Source organism: Lagenorhynchus albirostris, chromosome 2, assembly GCF_949774975.1.
Source record: "Lagenorhynchus albirostris chromosome 2, mLagAlb1.1, whole genome shotgun sequence".
Taxonomy (NCBI): Eukaryota; Metazoa; Chordata; class Mammalia; order Artiodactyla; family Delphinidae; genus Lagenorhynchus; species Lagenorhynchus albirostris.
This window is the reverse complement of record NC_083096.1, coordinates 160,455,055-160,481,010: the sequence shown is the minus strand read 5'-3', so window position 1 is coordinate 160,481,010 and position 25,956 is coordinate 160,455,055. Positions and strand designations below refer to the sequence as shown.

At 42.9% G+C, this 25,956-nt stretch overlaps 2 protein-coding genes across 7 annotated transcripts in view; one reads left to right on the top strand and one right to left on the bottom strand.

Annotated features, from left to right (window-relative positions):
• YARS1 (tyrosyl-tRNA synthetase 1) overlaps positions 1-21,398 on the bottom strand; it is a 30,679-nt gene extending 9,281 nt beyond the window's left edge. Inside the window, exons 1-6 of one of the 3 annotated variants that reach the window (XM_060140666.1) lie at positions 21,208-21,398; positions 17,940-18,086; positions 17,628-17,803; positions 9,992-10,121; positions 6,746-6,826; positions 2,499-2,591 (exon numbers count right to left, since the gene is read on the bottom strand). In XM_060140666.1, coding sequence (XP_059996649.1) covers positions 2,499-2,591; positions 6,746-6,826; positions 9,992-10,121; positions 17,628-17,803; positions 17,940-18,086; positions 21,208-21,264 — 684 coding nt within the window. In that variant the 5' untranslated portion in view covers positions 21,265-21,398. The remainder of the gene's footprint in view (positions 1-2,498; positions 2,592-6,745; positions 6,827-9,991; positions 10,122-17,627; positions 17,804-17,939; positions 18,087-21,207) is intronic. The other 2 variants (XM_060140665.1, XM_060140667.1) reach the window with 2 other exon arrangements.
• A 238-nt stretch (positions 21,399-21,636) lies between these two features.
• S100PBP (S100P binding protein) overlaps positions 21,637-25,956 on the top strand; it is a 31,745-nt gene continuing 27,425 nt past the window's right edge. The window contains exons 1-2 of one of the 4 annotated variants that reach the window (XM_060140658.1): positions 21,637-21,716; positions 24,035-24,706. The gene's annotated coding sequence lies outside the window, so the exon portion shown is untranslated. Of the gene's footprint in view, positions 21,717-23,499; positions 24,707-25,956 lie in introns of those variants that run through there. The other 3 variants (XM_060140656.1, XM_060140659.1, XM_060140657.1) reach the window with 3 other exon arrangements.

The window sequence follows — 25,956 nt, the reverse complement described above, 5'->3', positions numbered from 1 at the left end:
CACGGAATCGTTACAAATTTGTAGCTGGAGAATAAACCTCCTGTGTTTTTTCTCTTGAGACTGTATCATAAGTACTTTTGAGTGGCTACCTAGTCTTCGCTTGTAATTTTTATGCTGTATTATATTCCCAATTATTAGTGACAACATAATTTATTTGGCAATTTCTAAACTGTTGGATTATGTTCTCATTTTTACAAACTATATACAACGCTATGATGAACATCTCTGCAGAGGTCCTTTTGCCTTCTCTAGGATTATAGCTACCAAAAACTGCTAGGCCCCAAGCTGTTTTCTGACAGGCATATATCAAGTGACATTGCCATCAGCAGTGTGTCAGAATACTTGTTTCACAGCCATCACCAACACCAGGTATTAGGTATTATCTAGAGCCATTTGTCCTTTGTAGGGTAACAGGCTTTGTTTCTTATTTTGGAGTGAGTGAACTCAACGCCCATTTGTGTCCAGTGGTTACCAAGCTCTGGTCAACATACGACTGTATGTGAATCACCTGGGGTGCTTAAAATAACACAAATTACCAGCTCCACCCAAACCTAATAAATCAAAATTTCTTGGGGTTGGCCCAGGCATTTGCATTTTAAAAAGCTCTGCACGTGATTCTGCGGCAGTCACATTTAGGAACTGCTGCTGGCACTGATTTCCAGGATGAAGATATGGTGAACGTTACTAAATAGGGTGAGTGATAGACTTTGTCAGAGAAACAACTGACACATAGGGCATTTTAATGAGAGAAAAAGGAACGAGTCTATTCCTTTAAAAATAACAATAATGGTTTCTATGCCTATATTTACTAATTCATGATCAGACAAATATCTAGAAATCAGACTTAAAGCACTAGATGAGTGTCCAAAAATGATTCCAATCAGAATCAACTAGTAAGCTTTGAAAGAAAATACAGATTCCTGAGTTGTTTCCCAGAACCACTTTATCAGAATCTCTAAGGACAGGGCCTTAATCAACTCTCTCTCTCTCTCTCTTTTTTAAAAGTCCCCTAGCTGATTCTGAAGATCAGCCACATTTGGGAACTCAGAACCCAACCTTTCACATCTTTGAGTTCCACTAATTCTTCTATTCTGTGCCTTAGTGATCAGAACAAAACTGCACTTTCCCCAAGCAGGACTTTTAAATGTTAAAAGACATCATATTTATCAAAATCATTATATTAAACATCACCCTAAGAATCAAGATGCTAACTGGTGTCAACAAGGACATACTGTATAGCACAGGGAACTCTACCCAATATTCTGTAATGATCTATATGGGAAAAGAATGTGAAAAAGAATGGATATATGTGTATGTATAACTGAATCACTTTGCTGTACACCTGAAACTAACACAACATTGTAAATCAACTACACTCTAATTTTTTATATAAAATTTTTATATAAAATAAAAATTAAATGAAAAATAAAAAGATGCTCAGGACTTTCCTGGTGGCGCAGTGGTTAAGACTCTGAGCTCCGGGCTTCCCTGGTGGCACAGTGGTTGAGAGTCCACCTGCTGATGCAGGGGACATGGGTTCGTGCCCTGGTCTGGGAGGATCCCACATGCCGCGGAGCGGCTGGGCCCGTGAGCCATGGCCGCTGAGACTGCACGTCCGGAGCCTGTGCTCCGCAACGGGAGAGGCCACGGCAGTGAGAGGCCTGCGTACCGCAAAAAAAAAAAAAAAAAAAAAAAAGACTCTGAGCTCCCAATGCAGGGGGCCTGGGTTTGATCCCTGGTCAGGGAACTATATCCCACATGCATGCCGCAACTAAGAGTTCGCATGCCACAACTAAGGAGCCCGTGAGCCACAACTAAGGAACCTGCCGGCAGCAACTAAGACCCAGTGCAACCAAATAAATAAATAAAATATTTTTTAAAAAAGATGCTAATTGGTGAAATGCAACCACAGCCTTCTCATTAATAAGGCTGACTTTTATTACAGTTCTATGGGTGAAGAAACTACTTTTGCTTGTACATTTTTTTTTAATTTATTTTTGGCTGCGTTGGGTCTTTGTTGCTGCGCAGGGGCTTTTTCTAGTTGTGGCGAGCGGGGGGCTACTCTTCGTTGCGGTGCATGGGCTTCTCATTGCAGTGGCTTCTCTTGTTGCGGAGCACAGGCTCTAGGAGTGTGGGCTTCAGTAGTTGGGGCTCACGGGCTTAGGTGCTCTGTGGCACGTAGGATCTTCCCGGACCAGGGCTTGAACCTGTGTCCCCTGCATTGGCAGGCGGACTCTTGACCACTGCACCACCAGGGAAGTCCTTTTGCTCGTACTTTTTATCAGCAGCGGTAAAACTTAAAATTATGATTGGATCTCATCAGGACTGCTCCCTGGGTCCTTCAATACTCAAGAACCACTGGAATTAATTGGATAACTTAAGATTTCTTATAGCTCAGATATTTGAGAATTTTAGTTAGCCAGGTTACTGTTCTTTCTAGTCCTCAATTTCTTCATCTCTTGAAGATTTCTCAACTCAAGTCAGAGCTGGCAACCTACCTCTTCAGAAGAGCTCATTTTGCTGCCAGTTAATCCTGGAACCATAGGGTTCATCAGGTGGACCCGTTTTGAGTAGCCAAGTGCAGGGAGGTACTAGGGGGTTAGAAAGAAACACACGAAAGCAGATATTAGTATGCATTCCTCCTCGGTGCCCTGATCTCATCTAACCTGGCCTGCCACATAACAGTTTGATATATTCGTGCCCATCTTTTTTTTCTACTGAATATATAACTTTTCGGTGGTGATCATAATATTAACAAGGGTTTTTTTTTCCTACTGTTTTTCTATTAGTATTACATTGGGCTATTGGACTTACCCTACCGCCATAAACAACACTAAAAGCTGGAAATATAGAAATATTCCATTTCTATAAGCTGCAAATAACCATTTGCAGACATTAGACAGCAACAAGTGTAGGGCTACAAATCTTGAGAGAAGGGAGTTAGGTGACCCTACATCCACCCTGGCTTTCTCCTTGAGGGCATTTTTTTCAAACTGAGTGCTGAGAAAAAAGAGACCAAGCAGAGAGCAGCAGTCTGACTAAGCAGAGGAGATAGAGATTGGAATTCAGGGCTACCAGGAGGCTAGGATTTGGGGAGGGTTCCAGAGAGAAGGGAGCCCCCTCCAAAAATCTAGGTCAAAGTTCTCCATTGCTTTCTTGATTGACTCATAGCTGTGCGTTCATTCGGAGAGACAGCAGGAAGCCCAGCAGAGAACAGGCTCTGGGAGGCTGGAGACCTGAACAAATTTTAGGGGCTCCACAGTGCTGGGGAGACAGAAGTTGAAGTTTAGGTCCAATCAAAGCAGAGAGGGCTTTGTGAAATACCCTAAGATTTCAGTTTGAGACCCCAGAAAGGCCACATACTAAGATAAGGTCCATATTATAGGAGTAAGAGCAAACTGAAATAGACCTATTCTAACAAAGCCTAAAATCCACCCTTGACAGAATCAAGGTGACAAGTCAGTAATTAAACAGAAAACATGCACTCTATAAATATAATTCAGAGCCTCTACAGCATATCTACGGTGTCTCTGATATACTGAAAAGTACTAGAAATGGGAAGCAGAAAAAAAATGACTAATAGCCAAGAGGAAACAGTCAATAAAAGCAGATGCAGAAATAATCCAGATACTGGAATAAGGAGATCAGGATGTCAAAATAACTACGATTGGTGTGTTAAAGGAAACAGTGGAAAAGATGGACAAAATGGATAAAAGATGGAGAACTATAAAAGAGAATTGGAATCTATAAAAAAGGATCAAATGGAAGTTCTAAAATGGCACAGTACAATACTGGATGGATTTAACAGAAGACAGGATTAATAATGAACATGAAGAAAAATCAATAGACAATAACCAAACTAAAGCACAGAGGGAAACAACAGAACAGGCTATGAGACATGTGGGACATGATCAAGAGGTCTAATGTGTGTAAAATTAGGGTCTCAAGAGGAGAGACAGAAGAGGACAGAAACAATAAAGGAAATAGTAGGGGACAATTTTCCAAATGTGATGAAAATATCAACCATTAGACTCAAGAAGCTCAGCAAAATCCAAGCAGGATAAATACAAAGAAAACTAAAGCTAAAAACACCATTGTCAAATTGCTAAAAATCAGAGGCAGAGAAAACATTAAAAGCAACCAGAGAAAAGATATACTATCTGCAAAGGAGAAACAATGATACTTACAGGTGACTTTTCAATGGAAACTATAAATGCCAGAGGCAACAGGACAACTCCTTAAAATGCTAAAAGAAAATAACTACAAACCTAGAATTTTTTACCCAATGAGAGCCAAGGGAAAAAAAAACAAAAAAGAAAGCAAAGGAAAGATGTTCTCAGACAAAAGAAAGCGGAAAGAACTCATTACCAAGAGACCTGCATTGCAAACAGAAAACACAAAGGGGGTCTTTAGGCCAAAGGAAAATGATCCCGGAGGGAAGCACAGAGGCACAGAACCGCAGGAAGAAATCAAGAGTATCAGAAAGGGTAAGTGGAGGTAAATATACATGAAAATTGACTGTTTAAAAAACAATTATAGGGCCCCGGTCCGGGAAGATCCCACATGCTGCGGAGCGGCCATGGCTCATGGGCCCAGCCGTTCCACGGCACGTGGGACCCTCCCAGACCGGGGCACGAACCCGCGTCCCCTGCATTGACAGGCGGACTCTCAACCACTGCGCCACCAGGAAGCCCTGGGATTTAAAATATATGTAAAAATGAAATATATGACAACAGCACAAAGGGCAGGAGGGCAATAAATGGGGTAAAACTGTTGTAGGTTCTTGCATTGTTGGGAAGTGGTAAAAATATCTAACAAACTGTAATAAATTATAAAGACAGATGTTGCAATCTCTAGGGCAGGGCTGAGCAAAACTTTTCTGTAAAAGGTCAGATAATAAATATTATAGGCTCTGTGGGCCACAAGTGGTCCCCACTGCATATTCGTTTTCATTTTTTTTTAATAGCCTTTAAAAAACATAAAAACCATTCTTAGAGCTTCTGAGTCATACAAAAACAGGCCATAGGCCATACCTTTGCTAGAATAATAAAAGGTTCAACTAAAAAGTTAATAGAGGAGATAAAATAGAATAAACAATACTTGAATAATAATAAAAATACATGGACTGTAAACATTTCCCCATTTATTAAATATATCCAAAAAACATTTTGAAATATTATATGATATCCCACTGTTAGGGGACTTCCCTGGTGGCACAATGGTTAAGAATCCTCCTGCCAATGCAGGGGACACGGGTTTGAGCCCTGGTCCAGGAAGATCCCACGTGCCATGGAGCAACTAAGCCCATGCGCCACAACTACTGAGCTTGCACTCTAGAGCCCATGAGCCACAACTACTGAGCCCGTGAGCCACAACTACTGAAGCCCATGCACCTAGAGCCTGTGCTCCGCAACGAGAAGGCACTGCAATGAGAAGCCTGCGCACTGCAACGAAGAGTAGCCCCTGCTCGCCACTAGAGAAAGCCGGCGCATAGCAACGAAGACCCAACTCAGCCAAAAATAAATAAATGAATAAATTAATTTTTTAAAAATCCCACTGTGAGGATTTATCATAATGTATTTAACCAATCCCTTGCCATTGAATGTAAGTTTATTTCCTAGATTTTGATTTAATTTGATAAAATAACAAATACTTTTATACATAAGTCAAGCTGTACTTTAATTTTTTTGTAATTAAAAAAATTTTTTTAATTTTGGCTGTGCCACATGGCTTGCGGGATCTGTTTCCCCACCAGGGATTGAACCTGGGCCACAGCACTGAAAGTGCCGAATACTAACCACTAGACCACCAGGGAACTCCGAAGTTGCACTTTTAAAATTATATCTTGGGGCTTCCCTGGTGGCGCAGTGGTTGAGAGTCCACCTGCCGATGCAGGGGACAAGGGTTCGTGCCCCGGTCCGGGAAGATCCACATGCCGCGGAGCGGCTGGGCCCGTGAGCCATGGCCGCTGAGCCTGCGCGTCCGGAGCCTGTGCTCCGCAACGGGAGAGGCCACAACAGTGAGAGGCCCACGTACCGCAAAAAAATAAATAAACAAAATAAAATTATATCTTGAGGACATATTTGTATACTTATTTGGACAAAGGGTAGAAACATTTTAGAGTCATCAAATCACCCATCAGGAATCTACTTTTTTACTAGCAGTGTTTTCTCTACTCCCTTACCAATAAGAGGTTTTGAGAAGCTTTCAAAAATACCAACCACTTCTCAATAGCCCCTTTCAACTTACTCAAGTTCTTTCCCAGAAAAGAAGTATTATGGGTTTGTGCTAATTTCCTCCTTTAAACCCTGTTAAACCTCATCTCAGAGATGAGTCGTTTATTTAAGATCCAGAGCAATATGGACCAAATGGTCTGGGAAAGAACAGTAGTTCTGACTGCTGTTAGCTTTCCCTGGAAACTGAGCTACTAGGAAAGAAGCAAAAAAGAAGAAGAAGAAGAAAAAAAGAAGCAAATCCAGCAGCTTTGGGGGCAGCTTCCTGGTGGCGGCAGCAAGAGCACAGGCTTTTGAGTCAGACAGATCTGAATGCTAATTCCTGCTCAGTCACTAACTGTGTGATACCGGACACCTTTCTTACTCTCTCTATCCTCAGCTTTCTCATCTGCAAAACAAGGTGAATAATACCTACCATACCATATGATTGCTGGCACTGGCACATTCAAGAAACTTTAATGCACACCTCTGCGGGTCAAAAGAAAAAAAGACAGGAAAAAAAGGACTCTAACCTTCTCCGCAAAGGTGAAAATCTTTCTCTGGTCAACTCCTCCAAATTGGGCATCTACTTTCAAATACTCTTCATCCAAGGCCTGTGGAAAGAAACACATGAGCATAAACTCCTACTGTATTTCCTCTCTATGGGTCTAAGAAATCAGAAACTTTTGAAAACCACTAAAATTTTCCAAAGGTAGAACCAGGAAGCAAATAAGCAGCACTCAGCCTTCCTGTTGGCTTCAAGAGCTAGATACACATTTGCTGAGTGCCTGCAGTGAACAATATTCGATGTGGATGTCATGGGGTAAAAAAATAAGAAGAGTCTCTGCTCTCAGGAAGCTCACAATCCAGTGAGGAAGGGAGAGAAGACATATCATAGTCATGTCAAAAGTACCTGTGAATAAGGCAGCCTGTGATAAGTGTCAAATAACTGGCATAAAAAGGAAGTCCTGTGAGAGCTCAGAAAAATGTGGCAAGACTGAACTAGTATAAACAGTTACTATCACTTATTAGATGTCAGGCCTAGTGCCAGTCCTGTGGACGCAGAGATGAATCAGACCCAGATTCTGCCTTCAAGAAGCCAATTAACTAGCTGGGGAGAGAGACGTGTGAATACGTAATTTCTATACAGCATGTCAAGGGCTAACTTACATGTTCATTTAAGGAACATGTTAACACGAAGAAAGAAATTATTATCTCTGTTCAGACTGGTGGTGGTGAAGGCTTCCTAGAATCAGATTGTGGGCTAAGCTTGGTTTTGAATATATAGATGCTTTTCACCATGCAGAGGAAACAGAATGTGAGAGGGCACAGAGGTGTGAAGTGTTTAGGCAAATTATGAGTGATTCAGTCTGCAAAAGCACAAACTCCAAGGGATGTGGGAAGTGGTGAGTGATGAGGTTAGAAAAGTTGGTAAAGGGCTTCCCTGGTGGCGCAGTGGTTAATAATCCGCCTGCCAATGCAGGGGACATGGGTTCGAGCCCTGGGCTGGGAAGATCCCACATGCCGCGGAGCAACTAAGCCCGTGCTCCTGCGCTCTAGAACCCACGAGCCAAAACTACTGAGCTCGAATGCCACAACTACTGAAGCCTGCGCGCCTAGAGCCTGTGCTCCACAACAAGAGAAGCCACCGCAATGAGAAGCCCGCGCACCGCAATGAAGAGTAGCCCCCGCTCACCGCAACTAGAGAAAGCCTGCACCATGAAGACCCAACGCAGCCAAAAAATAAATAAATTAATTTTTTAAAAAAAGAAAAGTAAAGTTGGTAAGGACCCTGAATGTCATGTGAGGGTGCCTAGCAACATCCTGGCCAGTGAATGATTTTAAGGAGGGAAGAAACATGATTCACACATAGCAGAAAAATCGCACCAGTAAGGCGGCAGAGTGTGGAGTGGTGGCCTGAGGACTAGAGATAAAGAAAACGGCCAGAAGGCTGCTGTGAGAGGCCAGGTGAGAAATAACAATGAACCAAGTCGGTGAGGACGTAGAGCAAGAATGAATTTAAGAGATTTTTAAGAAATAGAATTGATAGGGCTTCCCTGATGGCGCAGTGGTTGAGGAAAAAAAAAAAAAGAAATAGAATTGATAACATTTAGTGTCTGACTGGATTCAGGGGGAGAGGAAGAGAAGGTGAGCAAGCAGTTAGAATGTGAGAACAGCATTGTTCAACAGAACTTTTTGTGAGGATGAATACGTTCCATATCTGTGCTGTCCAACAGGTTAGCCTCTAGCCACACGAGCAAACTGCAAACTGAAATAACAGCCAGTGTGATTGGAGAACTAAAAATTTTAATTTTAATTACTTCAATAGCCACATATGACTATGACAAGAGGCTACCATAGTGGACACTGTAGATCTAGAGTGCCTGGCCAAGGGAAGACTTGATTTTCTTTTCTTTCTTTCAACTTTTTTTTTTTTTTTTTGCGGTATGCGGGCCTCTCACTGCTGTGGCCTCTCCCGTTGCGGAGCACAGGCTCCGGATGCGCAGGCTCAGCGGCCATGGCTCACGGGCCCAGCTGCTCCACGGCATGTGGGATCTTCCCGGACCGGGGCACGAACCCGTGTCCCCTGCATCGGCAGGCGGACTCTCAACCACCGCGCCACCAGGGAAGCCCTCTTTCTTTCAACTTTAAAAAAAAAAAATTTATTTTTTAAATTAAAGAAAATTTTTTATTAAAGTTTAGTTGATTTAAATGTGTGTTAGTTTCTGGTGTATAGCAAAGTGATTCAGTTTTTTATATATGTATATAAAATATATATATATTCTACATATGTATATATCTATGTACATATATTCTATTACAGATCCTTTTCCGTTATAATTTAATATAAGACATTGAATCTGGTTCTCTGTGCTATACAGTAGGACCTTGTTTATTTTATATACAGTAGTTTGTATGACTTGATTTTCTTATACCAAACAGAGAAATATACAAAGGAAAAGCTAAGTCTATCGACATTTTCAGCCTACCTTCCTGAGCTAATAACCAGTATCAATAGCTTGGTTTGAATTTTTCCATGCTTTCTCCATGCTCACACAAATATGCACACACAGGAAATATGATGTGTTTGTTTTGCTTAATGGGAAATAAGATCATGCTTAAAATTTATTTTCACTTATCACTCTGAAATTAATGTTCTTCAATTAAGGGATCATGATTACCCGTAAAGAAGACATGTGAGATTAGCAGTGTTTTAAAGGACAGACAGGTAGGGGAAGAAGGCAAAGAGTGGTTCAGGGGCTTCCCTGGTGGCACAGTGGTTAAGAATCTGCCTGCCAGTGCAGGGGACACAGGTTCGAGCCCTGGTCCGGGAAGACCCCACATGCTGCAGAGAAAGTAAGCCCACAAGTTTTGGCTCTAGAGCCCACGAGCCACAACTACTGAGCCCGCGTGCCACGACTACTGAAGCATGCACGCCTAGACCCCATGCTCTGCAACAAGAGAAGCCACTGCAATGAGAAGTCCTCACACTGCAATGAAGAGTAGCCCCTGCTCGCCGCAACTAGAGGAAGCCCGCGTGCAGCAACGAAGACCCAATGCAGCCAAAAATAACTAAAGAAAATAAATAAATTAAAAAAAAGAGTGGTCCAGGAAGCCTGGGGGAGGGGCAGTGGGAGAAAGGAAGACAGGAAGGAAGGCCTACGGCAAGGTGAAGGAACAGCCAGTATGTGGGTCTGACTGGGGCTGAGAGAGAGGTTTGTGACCAGTAGTAGTTAGAGCAAAAAAGGTCATCAGGCAACTCCATCCCTCCCAGGTACCTGCAGGCCTGGGTACAGCAGGCCACTCAGCAGAGGGTGCTCCACCTGCTTCACCACCTCAGCTCCTGCTTTCTTGGCATCGTGCTGTGTGACCACGGAGGAGAGGCGATACACATCTAGCGTGTACTCTCTGAGAAGAGACAAGAGGGGACAGCTGTAAGACAGGGCCCAGGCCTCAGTTTAATCCTGAAGGGTGGTGTTAATTTACTCTCTCAATCTTAAGACATTCAGAGAGCATACTGCCTGGTAATTTCTAAAACGTGAGCAGTCCATCCTCTCCTTTAAAATATGACTTTATCGGGACTTCGATGGCGGTCCAGTGGTTAAGACTCCCAGCTTCCACTGCAGGGGGCCCGGGTTTGATCCCTGGTTGGGGAACTAAGATCCCGCATGCCATGTGGCACAGCCAGAAAAAAGGATATTCTTTTAAAAAATAAACACTACTTTATTTTTTTTATTTTTCCTTTTTGAAGATGGCTTTAATTTAATCTTTTTCTTTGCTTATCTCTTGAAATAGGGCTTCTCTGCCATTCCCCTCTACTCTCTTCTTCTGGAATGCCTATTAAATAAACATCAGAATTTCTTCAGTCTATCTTCCTTGTCTTTTTTTATTTCTTTTAACTTAAACACATGTAAGGAATAATGAACAATATTAAGAATAGAATACCCATCACTCAGTTTAAGAAAAGGGACCTACACTTGTAAAGCTCCTGTGCACCCCTCCACAATCCCATTTCTTCCTTCTCCAGAGTAACCAACCACGAGCCTGAACTTTTGTATTTCTTTCCTGTTTTATACTATGTTTGTATCTCTAAACAATGTGCTATAAATATTCTCATATGTGTATCCTGGTGTACATGTGCAAGTTCCTTTATATATGCTTAGGAGTAGAATTTCTGGATCATAGGGAATTTGCATCTTGAACTTCAGTTCAAGATAATGTCAAACTATTTTACAGAGCGGCTTTTAATCAATTTTATTACTTAATACTCTCACTATTTTAAATTTTGCCAATTTGGTAAGCAGGAATGGTTTCTCACTGTAATTTTAACCTGTATTTCTTTGAATAATAACCAAGGGGGTTAAGCAAATGTACTCATTGTTTGGTTTCTTCTGTGAAATGCCTATTTAAGTTTTTCCCACTGGATTGATTCATTTTTGACAACTGATTTTGCAGTTTTTGACATATAATACTGGACATTACTCCTTTGTCAGTTATATATGTTATAAACATCTTCTCCCAGTTGGTGGCTTGTCTTTTTACTTTATCTTACTTTTGATGTACTGAAGGTCTTAACTGTAATGAAGGTAAATTCATCTATCTTTTCCTGTGATTTGTGCTTTTGGTGTGTCTGGTTTAATTTTCCCTGACCTGCAATCATAGGACAGCTTTATACATTGTCTTTTTTGTAGTACGTGGGCCTCTCACTGTTGCGGCCCCCGCTTCCGCCGCGGAGCACAGGCTCTGGACGCACAGGCCCAGTGGCCACGGCCCGCGGGCCCAGCCGCTCCGCGGCATGCGGGATCCTCCCGGACTGGGGCACGAACCCGCGTCCCCTGCATTGGCAGGTGGACCCCCAACCACTGTGCCACCAGGGAAGCCCTATACATTGTCTTTTATATGTGTTGTAGTTTGGCCTTTACAATTAAAATTGTAATCTACTTGGAATGAAGGGATCATCTTTTTCCCTATGTGGATAACCAATTGTGTCTGCACCATTTTTTCTTAAAAAGTTTATTCTTGCTCTGCTGACCTGCAATGCCAGCTCTGGCATATATCAGGCTTCCATATTTGTGAGGATCTATTTCTGAACTCTTTATTCTGTTCCAGTAGTTAATTCTCTATACTCATGCTATATAAATGAAAAAGGACTTGGTATATAGAACACACAAGGAACTCTTAAAAAAAAAGTTAAAAAATGGGCCAAAACACTTGCATAGATACTTGATTAACAGAAAAGGAAACACAAATAGCCAACAAAAACATGAAAATAATTTTTTTTCAATAAATATTTTCAGATATTTTATCACTACACTTGAAAGGTAGTTTGGGTGGGTACAGATTTTTAGGTTGGAAATTCCTCTCCTTCAGAATTTTAAAGGTTTTGCTTCAACCCCTTTTAGCTTTCACTATTCCTTTGGAGAAACGCAAAACCATCATGATTCCTGATATTTTGTATGTGACTTCTTTTGTCCCTTTGGAAGTTTGTATATTACTTTTTTTTTGTCCCCAGTGCTTTAAAATGTCAAGATAATTCACTTTATTTATTAATTGATTGATTTATTTTTCATGTGGGATCTTAGTTCGCAGACCAGGGACTGAACCTGTGTCCCCTGCAGTGGAAGTGCACAGTCCTAACTACTGGACCACCAGGGAAGTCCCAAGACAATGTACTTTAGTGTGGGTTTATTTTCATTCATTTTATTAGGCACTCAACAGGTCCTTTCAATCTGGAAACTCATGTCCTTTAATTGTCCTTAAATTAGTACTTCATTTCCTTCCCTCTGACTCTTTGTTCTCTTTTCTGGAACACGTATTACTCAAATATTGGACCTTTTGGCCTAGTACTCTAGTTTTATCTTTTCCTCTTTTTTTTTCCCATTGTGGTCTGTGAGGCCACAAAAATCAAAATTCAAGCACATACAATTCAACCAGCTCCCTCAAGGTACATGTAGTCTTAAGTGTTCTTGTATTTTACAGATTCTAAGACACATTTTTTTAAACATTTAGCATCTCTGAAATCTAGGTGACTTTTTAAAATAAAGGCATGTCATAGATTAATTAGCAATGCTTTTTTTTGTTGTTTTTATTTTATTTTTTTGGCTGTGCCACATGGCATGTAGAATCTTAGTTCCCTGACAGGGATTGAACCTGTGCCCCCTGCAGTGGAAGTGCAGAGTCTTAACTGCTAGACTGCCAGGGAAGTCTCTAATTAGCAGTATTTTTGAAAGCATCTTAGATTAACTGAAATACAAATCTCTTTGTATTTCCACTTTCACTTGGTTTCTGGACACTGAGTATTCTTTTTAAAAAAAAAAAAACAAATTTATTTATTTTTGGCTGAGTTTGGTCTTTGTTGCTGTGCGCGGGCTTTCTCTAGTTGCAGCGAGTGGGGGCTACTCTTCATTGCGGTGAGCAGGCTTCTCGTTGTGGTGGCTTCCTTGATGTGGAGCACGGGCTCTAGGCACACGGGCTTCAGTAGTTGTGGCTCACTGGCTCTAGAGCACAGGCTCAGTAGTTGTGGCGCACAGGCTTTGTTACTCCGTGGCATGTGGGATCTTCCCAGACCAGGGCTTGAACCCGTGTCCCCTGCACTGGCAGGAGGATTTTTAACCACTGTGCCACCAGGGAAGCCCGCCACTGAGTATTCTTGACTAATTTGCCAATTCATTTATTTGAAGCATCTAGGAAACTTTAAAAATATTTTATCCAGCATTTTTTTTTTAATTTATTTGGCTGCATCAGGTCTTAGCTGCAGCACGCCAGCTTCTCTTTAGTTGTGGAGTGCATGCAGGCTCCATAGGGAGCAGGCTCAGTAGTTGCAGCATGCAGGCTCTAAAGTGCCGGCAGGCTTAGTTGCCCTGCAGCATATGGGATCTTAGTTCCCCAGCCAGGGATTGAACCCTCGTCTCCTGCATTGGAACGTGGATTCTTAACTACTGGACCACCAGGGAAGTCCCTTATGCAGCATTTTAAAAATGCTTTTCAGGGTCTCCCTGGTGGCGTGGTGGTTAAGAATCCACCTGCCAATGCAGGGGACGTGGGTTCGAGCCCTGGTCCAGGAAGATCCCACATGCCACAGAGCAACTAAACCTGTACGCCACAACTACTGAGCCTGCGCTCTAGAGCCCATGAGCCACAACTACTGAAGCCCATGCGCCTAGAGCCCATGCTCTGCAACAAGAGAAGCCACCGCAATGAGAAGCTTGTGAACCGCAACAAAAGAGTAGCCCCCACTCGCTGCAACTAGAGAAAGCCCGTGCACAGCAACGAAGACCCAACACAGCCAAAAATAAATAAATAAATTAAAAAAAATGTTTTTCAGCAGGAAGGTTGGTCAGAGTACCTAGTCTGCCAGATTGTTGGAAACAAAAGTTCTTATCCACATCTCAACCATGCTTACAGTTTTTTTGTCCATCTCTCTGGGCTGTATTCTGGGTGAATTTCTTAGTAGAGGCAGACCTCGTTTTACTGCACTTCACTTTATTGTGCCTTGCAAATACTGTGTTTGTTAAAAATTTAAGGTTTGTGGCAAACTCCTTTCATCAAGCAAGTCTATCGGCGCCATTTTTCCAACAGTGTTTGCTCACTTCATGTCTCTGTGTCGCATTTTGGTAACTTAAATATTTCAAACTTTTTCATTATTATTATATTTGTTATGGTGATCTGTGATCAGTGATCTTTCATATTGTAGGCATACCTTGGGGATATTGTGGGTTCAGTTTCAGACAACTGCAAGGAAATGAATATTGTAATAAAGTGAGTCACACAGATTTTTGGTTTCCCAGTGCATATACAAGTTATGTTTACACTATACTGTAGTCTATTAAGTTTGCAATAGCATTATGCCTAAAAAAATGTAATACCTTATTTAAAATGTAATACCTTATTTAAAAAAATCTAATACCTTAATTAATAAATGTTAAAAAACACTAACCATCATCTGAGCCTTCAACAAGCTGAAATTTTTTGCCATAGTGAAATCAATAGTTTTGCGAGCTTCAGACTTCATGAGTTTTACGGAAATAAGCCATCTCCATAACATAAAAGTGCAAGGTGAAGAAGCAGGTGCTGATGTAGAAGCTGTAGCAAGTCACCTGGAAGATCTAGGTAAAATAATTAATGAAGGTGGCTCCACTAAACAACAGATTTTCAATGAAGACGAAACCACCTTATATTGGAAGAAGATGCCATCTAGTACTTTCATAGCAAGAGAGAAGTCAGTGCCTGGCTTCAAAGCTTCAAGGACAGGCTGTTAGGGGCAAATATAGCTGGTAACTTTAACTTGAAGCCAGTGCTCATTCATCATTCCAAAAATCCTAGGGCCCTTAAGAATTATGCTAAATCTACTCTGCCTGTGATGTATACATGGAACAACAAAGCCTAGGTGACAGCACATTTGTTTATAACATGGTTTACTGAATATTTTAAGCCCACCATTGAGACTTACTACTCAGAAAAAGTTTCTTTTCAAAACATTACTGCTCATTGACAATGCAGCATCTCGTCACCCAAGAGGTCTGACAGAGATGCACAATGAAATTAATGTTGTTTTCATGCCTGTTAACACAACATCCATCCTGCAGCCTGTGGATCAAAGAGTAATTTCGACTTTTAAGTGTCATTATTTTAGAAATACATTTCGTAAGGCTATAGCTGTCATAGACAGTTATTCCTCTGATGGATCTGGGAAAAGTAAATTGAAAACCTTCTGGAAAGGATTCACCATTCTAGACAGCTATTCCTCTGATGGATCTGGGAAAAGTAAATTGAAAACCTTCTGGAAAGGATTCACCATTCTAGATGTCATTAAAAACATTTGTGATTCATGGGAAGGAGTCAAAACATCAACATGAACAGGATTTGGAAGAAGTTGATTCCAACCTTCAGGGGTGAAATTGAGGGGTTCAAAACTTCAGTGCCAAAAAAAAAAAAAAAAACAAACTTCAGTGCCAGAAGTAACTGCAGATGTGGTGGAAACAGCAAGAGAACTAGAACTACAAGTGGAGCCTGAATTGCTGCAATTTCATGATAAAACTTAAACGGATGAGGAGTTGCTTCTTACGGATGAGAGGAGAAAGTGGTTTCTTGATATGGAAACTACTCCTGGTGAAGCTGCTATGAAGTGTAGAGAACAAACATATCGACACCAAGGGGGGAAAGTGGTGGTGGTGGGGGGTGGTGGGATGCATTGGGAGATTGGGATTGACATGTATACACTAATATGTATGAAATGGATAATAAGAACCTGCTATATAAAAAAATAAATAAAATTTTAAAAAGATACTATGAAGACTGTTGAAATGACAACAAAAGACTTAGAAGATTACATAAACTTAGTTGATAAAGCAGTGGCAGGGTTTGAGAGGACTGACTCCAATTTTCAAAGAAGTTCTACTGAGGGTAGAATGCTGTGAAAATGTATTGCAAGTTATAGAGAAATTGTTTGTGAAAGAGTCAATTGATGTGACAAACTCCATTGTTGTCTTATTTTAAAAAACCGCCACGGCCACCCCAACCTTCAATAACCATCACCCTGATCAGTCAGCAGTCATCAACACCAAGGCAAGACCCTCCACCAGCAAAAAGATTATGACTTGCTGAAGGCTCAGATGATGGTCAGCATTTTTTTAACAACAAAGTGTTTTTATTTTTTAATTAATCTATTTTTAAAATTTATTTTATTTTTGGCTGTGTTAGGTCTTTTTTGTTGCATGCGGGCTTTTCTCTAATTGCGGCAAGCGGGGGCCACTCTTCATTGCGGTGCATGGGCTTCTCATTGCAGTGGCTTCTCTTTTTGCGGAGCACAGGCTCTTCGTGTGCAGGTTCAGTAGTTGTGGCTCGTGGGCTCTAGAGCACAGGCTCAGTAATTGTGGCGCATGGGCTTAGTTGCTCCACGGCAGGTGGGATCTTCCCGGACCAGGGCTCAAACCCATGTCCCCTGCATTGGCAGGTGGATTCCGAACCACTATGCCAAAAGGTAAGCCCATGACAAAGTCTTTTTAAATTAAGGCACACACATTTTTTTTTTAGACATAATGCTACTGCACACTTAACAGACTACAGTATAGTGTAAACATAACTTTTATATGCACAAATCAAAATATTCATATGACCCCCTTTATTGTGATATGTACTTTATTGAGGTGGTTTAGAACCAAACCTGCAATATCTCTGAGGTATATGCTTTATTTAAAACTCTAAATGTCCAACAGTGGGGAATGTAAAGAAAGTTAAGTTAGATGAAGTAAAAAAAGAAATCAACTTGTAAGCAAGATCTGGGTTCACATGATGGTCCTTTTACTTACTGGCTGCATGAACTTGGGAAAGTTAAATCTGAATCTATTTCCTTATCTGTGAAATAGGATAGAACAATGCTTACCTTAAAAAGTTGTTCTAAGGGTTTAAATGCAAAAGCGACCATTAGAGTGATACATGGCTTATTTGAGAGGTTAAAAAAATTAAAGAATGTGGAAACTATGAGGCAGCGGGCAGGGGATAGGGGGAGTGGGCGGCAGTTACTTAGGAAACTGTACATTAAAAAATTAGGACATAAAATTATATGTATGTTAATGTTACAAATATAAATTTTTCTTTCACATTTCTTTTATCATTATTTGCTGAGGCTGGAAGGAGAAAGTGAGACTGAGTTTTTCACCACTCTCCCATATGCTGTGAGGTCTGCAAGGCCAAGGACTTTGTTGTGGTTACACTTATATTTCCAGCAAACAGTATGGTACCGAGGCATTTACTAGTCAGTAGATTTTTGATGGACGAATTAAAAGGACAAAGTGTATACAATTTTTAATGGTTCTTAACAGGTAGAGCCCAACAACTTCTAATCCTTGACTCCCCAGGCCTGTAACTAGCTAGGAGCACCAGAGCCACAAGGAGGGTGGATGACTGAGCACTTACTTGCTGAGCTGGTAATCAGTGCCTTTGATGAACCTGAGCTTCTCCAAGGGTACCCCAATGCTCTCCAGCATTGCCTTGATCACATTCTCATAATAGCTGGTTCGGAGTTCTAGAAGTTCCCATGGGGCCTTCATGTTATCCAGGTATGCGTGAAGATCCGCAAACAGAATTGTTACCTGGGCATAACAGATAAGGGGCCATCAAAATGTGAATTCGTCCAAGTACCTCCAAACAAGTGAGGTAAGTCTTGTTAAGTCTCTCTTTTGGCCATTGCCCAAGGGCAACTGCTTGCTTTATAACATTAGTTCTTACCTCACATCCTGCTTTCAGGAAGTCCGCGATCTTAGACATAGGCACAAAGTAAGCCACATGTGGTTTGCCTGTGGTTGCTGTCCCCCAGTAAACTTTAAGTTCCCGCTCCTTCAGTATCTCCTTCACCTTCTCTTCCCCGAGAACCTCCTGTTATGGAAGCAGAAGAGCTGGTTTAATGCCAGTGCCCCACCTTGCTCATCCTTTACCCTGTGACAAGGAAAACAAAGGTATGTTTCACTGAGGGTCCAGGCTCAGAGCCAGCAGGGAGGTCTAGCCAGGCTCTCAGTGCTGAGTGACAGCCAAATGAAGCCGGTGCTCTTGCCAGTACCACTCCAGTGCAGACACTGATGTTAGGGGAATGGAGCATGTCTCTAACCGTATCTTCCCCTCCGTCTACTTTTAGCTCATGCTCCTTCCTTTCACAGCCAATTTCTTGAAAGGTGTCTCTTATTCTGCTCTCCATTCCTTATCTCCCCTTCTAGTCTGAATTCTACACAGCATCACACCACTGAAAATGCTCTTGCTAAGATCACAGATGGCCTCCGTGTTGCTAAATTCAGTGAATACTTTTTAGTCCTCACTCCCCCCGAAACAATCTCCTCTTTTGGTTTTCTCTATTTTACTGTCTTAGTTTTCCTCCTACTTTTCTGGCTGCTGGGACTCAGATTTCTTTGCAGCTGTTCTTCTTCCTAATCATTTAAATAATAGCAATCCTTGGGGCCCTATCTCTTCTCTTCTTACTCTACATTCTCCCTAACTGATCCTCTTCAGTTGCTTCAATTACTACTTATGAGCTAGTAACTACCAAATCTCCTGCTCACACCTATATACATGTACTTGTTATCAACCCAGTTAATTCAAACACAACACGTGCAAAATTAAACTCAGGCTTTCACCTTCTTACCTCACTCCCCAACCATCTTTTTCACTTAGTTTCACCCCAGTGCAATAAATGGTACTATCATTCACTGAGTTGCATAAGTTACTCTGAAACAGCTCTTAAGTCCTCCTACTTCTTTCCACCTCTACACCACCAACCTAGTCTTGGCCATCATTAGAGATCACACCAAGATAACCGTAATAGCCTCTTAACAGGTCTCCCATATCTACTCTTGTTCTCTCCAATCCATGTCCCAAAAGGAAGCCAGAGAGGTCTTTAAAAACCAAAATTTGATTAACTCATTCACCTATTTAAATACTTTAATAATAATTTCCTTTTGCCCTAAGACAATATTGGAAAAATCCTAATAGGCTAGTATGCTGCTGATAAAAGATTTTAGTGTTTCTTCAGGTGATGGTTTGTGGGGGGCTGTTGGAAGCCATGAAAGACAAAAATTGTTTTGCTGGTTTGAATCACCTATTAGTAGGATTTGTTAAAATCTTGTGTTCCAAGCCAGCTGGAGGCTGATCCTCTGAGCCGCTGACTATTTGGATACTTGGAGAGTTTCCACTACTCAAGGAAAGGTCATATCACTTACCCTTTAAAACCTGAGTAAGTCAATGCCACTAGCTTTGTGTGCCATTTCTTCCCAACCTCTCTTTATTTTATGGAGAGAGATTAGGAAACAAAGGATCTGCCTAAGGGGAAGCATGCAAGAATCTCTGGTTAAGATCAAATTATGAGTGAAAATAACCCAAATGTCCATCAACTGACAAATGCAGAAACAAAATATAGTATATTCATATAATGGAATATTATTCAGCCGTCATAAGGAATAGAGTTCTGATAAGTGCAACAACATGGATGAAACTTGAAAACATTATGCTAAGTGAAATAAGCCAGACACAAAAGGCCACATATTATGATTCCATTTATACGAAATGTTTAGAACAGGCAAATTAGAGACAGAAAGCAGATTCATGTTTCCCTAGGGCTGGGGAGATGGGAGGAATGGGCAGTGATTGCTAATGGGTACAGGTTATTTTTGATGATGAAAATGTTCTGGAATTAAATAATGGTGATAATTGAACAACCTTGTTGCTACATCAAAACCCACTGAACTGGGCTTCCCTGGTGGCGCAGTGGTTGTGAGTCCGCCTGCCGATGCAGGGTACATGGGTTCGTGCCCCAGTCCGGGAGGATCCCACATGCCGCGGAGCACCTGGGCCCGTGGGCCGTGGCCGCTGGGCCTGCGCGTTCGGAGCCTGTGCTCCGCAGCAGGAGAGGCCACAACAGTGAGAGGCCCGCATACCGCAAAAAAAAAAAAAAAAAACCACTGAATTGCACACTTTAAAAGGGTGGATTTTATGATATGTTACTTGTATCTCATAAAAAAAGAAAAGCAAGCTGTGGCCCAACTAATGTAACCACTGCCCTTTCTAAAACCCCAATGTTAAACATAGCTTACAAGGCCTTCATGACCTGGTCCCTGCCTGTGCCTCCTAAACAAACACGTAAAATGTATAGGATGTCAGATGGTGGTAAATTCTATGGAGAAACAACAAAAGGCAGAGCAAGGGATGTGGCAGTTCTGGTGGCAGCGGTTTGTTATTTAAATAACGTGGCCAAGAAAGGCCTTCCAGGCAGCGTGACAGTAGAGGCCTGAGTCAAGGGAATGAGCAACATAAATATTTCCTAGTGCTTGGTCTGCATTTTGCTTCCTCTACTCCAGCCAAGTTAGCCTTCTCTCTGAACCACAGGGTTCTTTCTTCCCTCTGGATCTTGACCTGGGTTCCTTCTACCTGACACGTTTTTAGCCCCCAGTATTCTGGTTAACTTCTACTCCTTCAGTGCCTGGAACCAGCAGGAACACATGTGGAGTGAAGAAGTGATCCGCATCCTTCAGGGCGCAGTTTAGAGGTCACTTCCTCAGCTTTCCCTGACACTGCCCCCGGCCCTCCCCCGAAACTTCCTTTCAAGAAAGATCTCCGCGTAATGTACCTTCCAGTACTTGTTTCGACTGTAATTAAATGTTTGGATTATGGGTCATTTTAAACGTCTGATTTCCTCCAGACATGCTCTGGGAGGGCAGGGTCCGCCCGACGTATCCCCCAGCGCCTAGCACCGCGCCTGGCACATAATAGGGTGGGTGGGGTGGGAGCCCTGGATTCGAAGCCTGGCTCAACACAAGTAACTGCACACTGGAGGTGAGCCTACTGTGATTTCTGTGGGACTGACCGACGGGCAGTGAGGACTGCAATCTCTCTCAGAGCGGCCTCGGCACGGAGTCCCCGGCCTCACACACTTATGACCCCGTAGCGGGGCTCAGGATCACTGGACCTCCGGCCCCCAGTCCCCAACGGCGCACTTCCAACCCCGAGGCCCAACCTGCAGGTTCCGGGTGATAAGGTGCAGCTTCTCTTCAGGGCTCAGAGCGTCCCCCATGGCTCTGTCCCCTCCGTCTCCCGCCCTGAGCCCAGCACTCGCGCCCCTTTCTCGGTCGCCGCCGCCGCCGCGTGCCGGGAACTGTCACGCAGGTCCAGTTAGGTTGCATCAGCTGAACTCGTCGCTCGGCTTGCTCGGCCTGGACCCTTATCCTCCTACCAGCAGCCAGGAAAGAGTCAGGAGCAGCGAAAAGTCGAGCCGGTCGATGAGACGAAAAGGGGTGGAGCCAGTAGGTGGGGTAAGCGGTGCGGAGGGCGGAGCTGCGGCGCCTGCGCGGGGCACAACCTTCTGAGAGGCGGGGCGGTTTCCTGCCAATCACTGCCTGTTTGCCCTCCCCCTGGCGCTGGCCCGGCAGCCTCGCGGTGGGGGAGGTCGGGGAGGGGGCGGTAAAATGGCGCAGGGGGCGGAGTGAGATGCAGTCGTTCACCTAGGCTTGGGCCCGGCTTCTGGAGGTGAACAGCTGAGGGACAAGGGGGTCGGCGTTCCTCGGCTGGGAGGGGGATGGGGTCGCCTGTTGCTTCTCCAGAGGGCCGCGCAAGCCGTCCGCCCCGTTGAGGGGTTGAGAGGCCCTCACCCTGGCGGGAGAAGGGCTTGTTGTCGTTTCTGAGGTGATGGCGGTGGGGGGGGGGAAGTGTCTCTGCCCCCCACCTCCACGTCGGCGGGCGATAGATGCCCCTCACCCTGCCGAGGCAAAGGGAGGCCGTCTGGTTACCCGAGAGGGGGAGTGAGGTCCGTTCTCCCTACCCAGGGGGGGCGGGGGGGCTGGAGGTGGAGATGGAGGGAGTGCTTCTGCCCTCTACCCCACGGGGCCGGGAGGGTGTCGGTAGGCAGAAGATCGCGGTCTTTCTGGCCGCGCCTTGCGAGCGGGGGGCTGGGGGGTGGAGAGGCTGAGCCGCCCCAGGGGGGAGCGGAGGCCCGGGTCCAGCTGAGGTGTGGGGTGGGCAGCCATCCGCAGGGTGAGGGTGCACTGCGCTGGCCTGCTGGCGGGCCGCTTTTGCTCCTGCTGGGGGAGGGGTGGGCAGCAAGCCCCGCGCTTCTCCCGCCTTTCCCGGGAGGCGGGAACTCTTGGTCTTTTGGGAGGAGGGGAGCCGGAGGCGGGAAGTGCGAAGGCCCAGCCCCGAGGGCGATGCCGTGTCGCAGCGCTTCTGAGGGAGAGCTGGGGGCGGACAAGCCGTATCCTACGAAGGGTGAACTGCGATTCCCCTTCCTCCTAGCGCTGTAGGACTGGAGGCGGCACCGGTTCCTTCCTGGGCTGGAGGGCGGGCAGTTGGCACTGCAGGGTGGGCCCCGGAGAGGAAGTGATTGAGTTGCTTTCCTGCTGCCCCAACCTGACCTCGTTTCCTGTGGATTTGTTAGAGGCTTCAAGCTTTAGCAAACCTATCTAAATCATTTAAAAGACATTTTCTTTTTAAAAAGAAACCTGTTGCTGCAGCTGGGAAGTATTTTGTCTTTATGCCCATGTGGGATGATGTCCTGGCACCCTTATCTAAGCGAAACGTTACCTCAAGCAGAGATTTCCAGTCCTGGGTCGTTTTTCTGTCCTGCAGTGTTTACGGCAAAGGGCATTGCAGAATTCTCAGATAATTTCAGTTCAGTTTGATTTTGATTAAACTTTATGGCCGTTTTATGGAGTGATAAAGCCTACTGAGTGCCTTTAGTGCTGTATGTCTCACATGTATTGCATGTAGGAAAGGTTGGAAATTAAAGGTCATTGGGGAAGTCCGGTCTCTTGGAAATAATCCTTTCCCTTGGCCATACCTGTCAGATCCAGCTTGGTAATGGTCTTGGCTTTAGAGCCTTGAAAGAGGGATGTGGGGTTGTGTCTGCTGTTGCAGTTTTCGTGGCCTTAATAAAATAAGGCTTTGTGCTTTAAGGCAGTAGGTTTTCTTAGGTACGATAAAAATAGAAAGGGAGCCAGTTTCTGAAGTTGCAACCAGGAGGTTAGAGAACAGAGGGAGGGGGTGGTAAACTGCAGTGTGAAGAGGGGGTGGACAGGTGAGAGAGACATGGAAGGACAGAATAGGGTCACAGAAGGGATGGGGAGCAGAGAATTAAGAGATAGACTTGGGAGATGGTGAAAATATTTTTCCTTTAAAAATAAGGAGATCCTCATATTTCAGATCACTACAAAGCAAGTGCCAAGAAAGGCAGGTGATGGTGGAATGGCAGACAGGGAAGTACTAAGGCTGTCTTGTGGAACTTCACTTTAGAACTTCAGTTTTATCCGGGATTATTTTTCCTCCCTTGCAGATTTATTAAATATCAGCTTTCATTAGGATAAGGCTTTTAGGTTTAGAATGCTTTCATAAACATCCCCTCATTTGATCCTCATGATAATCTGTGTTTGAAGTTAACAGTGACTAATTATCCCCCATTTTTCAGAATGGTGTTCTCATCTGTATTGAGGTTCAGAGACTTCAAGTGAAATACAGAGGTCTCTGAATTTTAGTCCAGTGTCTCACTTCAGTGACCGTTAATTTGCAGAATTTGCCTGATATTTCAAATGTCCATACGGCCTCATCTTTAACCAATTTATTGTGACAGTGTGGTTGACAAGATGCTGGGTTAAATTAGAAGGGATTAGAGCATACTGAATAATTTCTTAACAAGCAGGGACCAGGGGAAGTTTCCTATCGGTTTAACAATCTTTTCCTACCATTACTGTGCTTATCTTAAGACTGACTGACTCTTCAGGGGTCAGGGAGATGATGATGGTGGGGTAAAATAATAACCAGCCACTACTAATTTAACTTTTACATTGTGCCTGTAGTATGCTAAGTACTTTGATGTTCATGATCTCATTAATTCTTGCAACAGCCTTATGAGGTAGGTACTGTGATGGTCCCTATTTTACAAGGGAGGACATTTGAAACTTCAGAATGTAATCATTGTATCTTTCCCCACTGACTTCTTAATTTTAAAATGTTTTTATTATTAAATATTTCAAGCATATAAAAATTATAGTTATACCATGTAACAATAACGAATACTGTTATACCCACCACCTAGCTTTATTGTTTTAGGTCTTTTCTTATTAATGTTTTTTAAAGAAATAAAACATTACAGATAGAATTGAACCTACTCACACCCCCTTGCCATTCCTCTTCCCTCCCCACCACCAGAGGTAGTCACTATCCTGAACTTGGTGTTCCTTATTTCTATTTAATGATGTATATATATGTATCCATACACAATTTATGTTATTGTTTAACAAATAAATTGTAAGAAAAAAAAGATGGGAATCTGTAGATTAAAAAACTCACAAGACCTATCAGCCGATTGCAATATATGGCCTTTATTTGGATACTGGTTTTTTTTTATCTTAAAAAATATGACATTTATAAAATAGCTGGAAATATGAACTGGATATTTTATGATGAGGAATTCTTGTTATTTACAGATGAAATGATGTGATTCCTGGGACTTGCTTCAAAATAATCTGGTAAAGGGGGAAGTGGATGGGGCAAGGTTAGCTATGGGTTGATAGTTGTTGGAGCTGTGTGATGCGTATGTGGGAATTCATTATACTATTACGCTGTTTTTGTATATGTTTTAAATTATAATAAAAAGTATTTTTTAAAATGAGGAAATAAAATTGTGAAGAGAATGATTTGTGAAAGTTAAATGTTATATGTATATGGTATTCTGCATGCTTTTGCTCCTAGACCTATTGGAACATTCTATGAGAGAAGCTCAGAAGAGCCAGCTCTGTGCCTGTGGATGTCATGTGGCATAGGAATTGATGCTTTCAGTGGTTATGAAGAATAGTGGTCCTTTGTGTGCACAGTAAAGTTTGCAAGTAGTGATGTTTTTCTTCCAATGAGGTTTGGCCACATTCACAGTTATTTCTCATGTTATTCCATTCCACTTAGGAAATCAAGGGAAGCCTGTGCAAAATAAGGTGGCTTAAATTATTTTTGCCAAGGGACCAAAATCCCTCTTTGATGTCTGCATCCTTCGTATTATATTAGAGAGTGTACTGAATGTAGAAGACTCTGCCATTTGCTTACTGATCCAGGGCAAGTCTATCACAAGGGTGGTAGAAAAAAACAAGAAAAAACATTGTCTTTGGAATTAGACTTGGGTTTGGATCCTTGTTCTAGCATATTAGCTCTGTATACTTGGTATACTAAATGCCTCTGAACTTTAGTTTCCCAAAAGTGAAAATGTATTGAACTCTTCATTTGATTAAGCAAGTGCTTGGACTAGACCTTTTGTTTGTTTGTTTCATTTTTCTTTTTGGCGGCACCATGCTGCATTTGGGATCCCGTGCCCCCTGCAGTGGAAGTGCGGAATCATAACCACTGGACTGCCTGGGAACTCCCAGGACTAGACCTTTTGGAAAGAGTTGGAGAGTGGGGGTGGTGGCTCAGAAAGAGCTTCTCTCGGAAATGTGGCTGCTTAACCCCTGTGCCTGTGATACTTGTGCTTGACACCCACAAACTTCGTTAAGTAAAAGAAAAAATTTTCCAAAAGTAAACTTTTTTCTTACTGCTGCCTAAAGAAATAACTTCACTCTATAATATAACCCAGTCACCGGGCAGAGAAATTACTTTTCATAGAGACACCTGCTTCAGTGCCTAGAACTGTCTCCCAATTGCTGAAATATTGGTAAAATAAGATAAAAAGCCATGGCAACTCTTAAGTTTAATTATAACAGCTTAGTTTCTTTGATAAGATCTGTGTTATAGA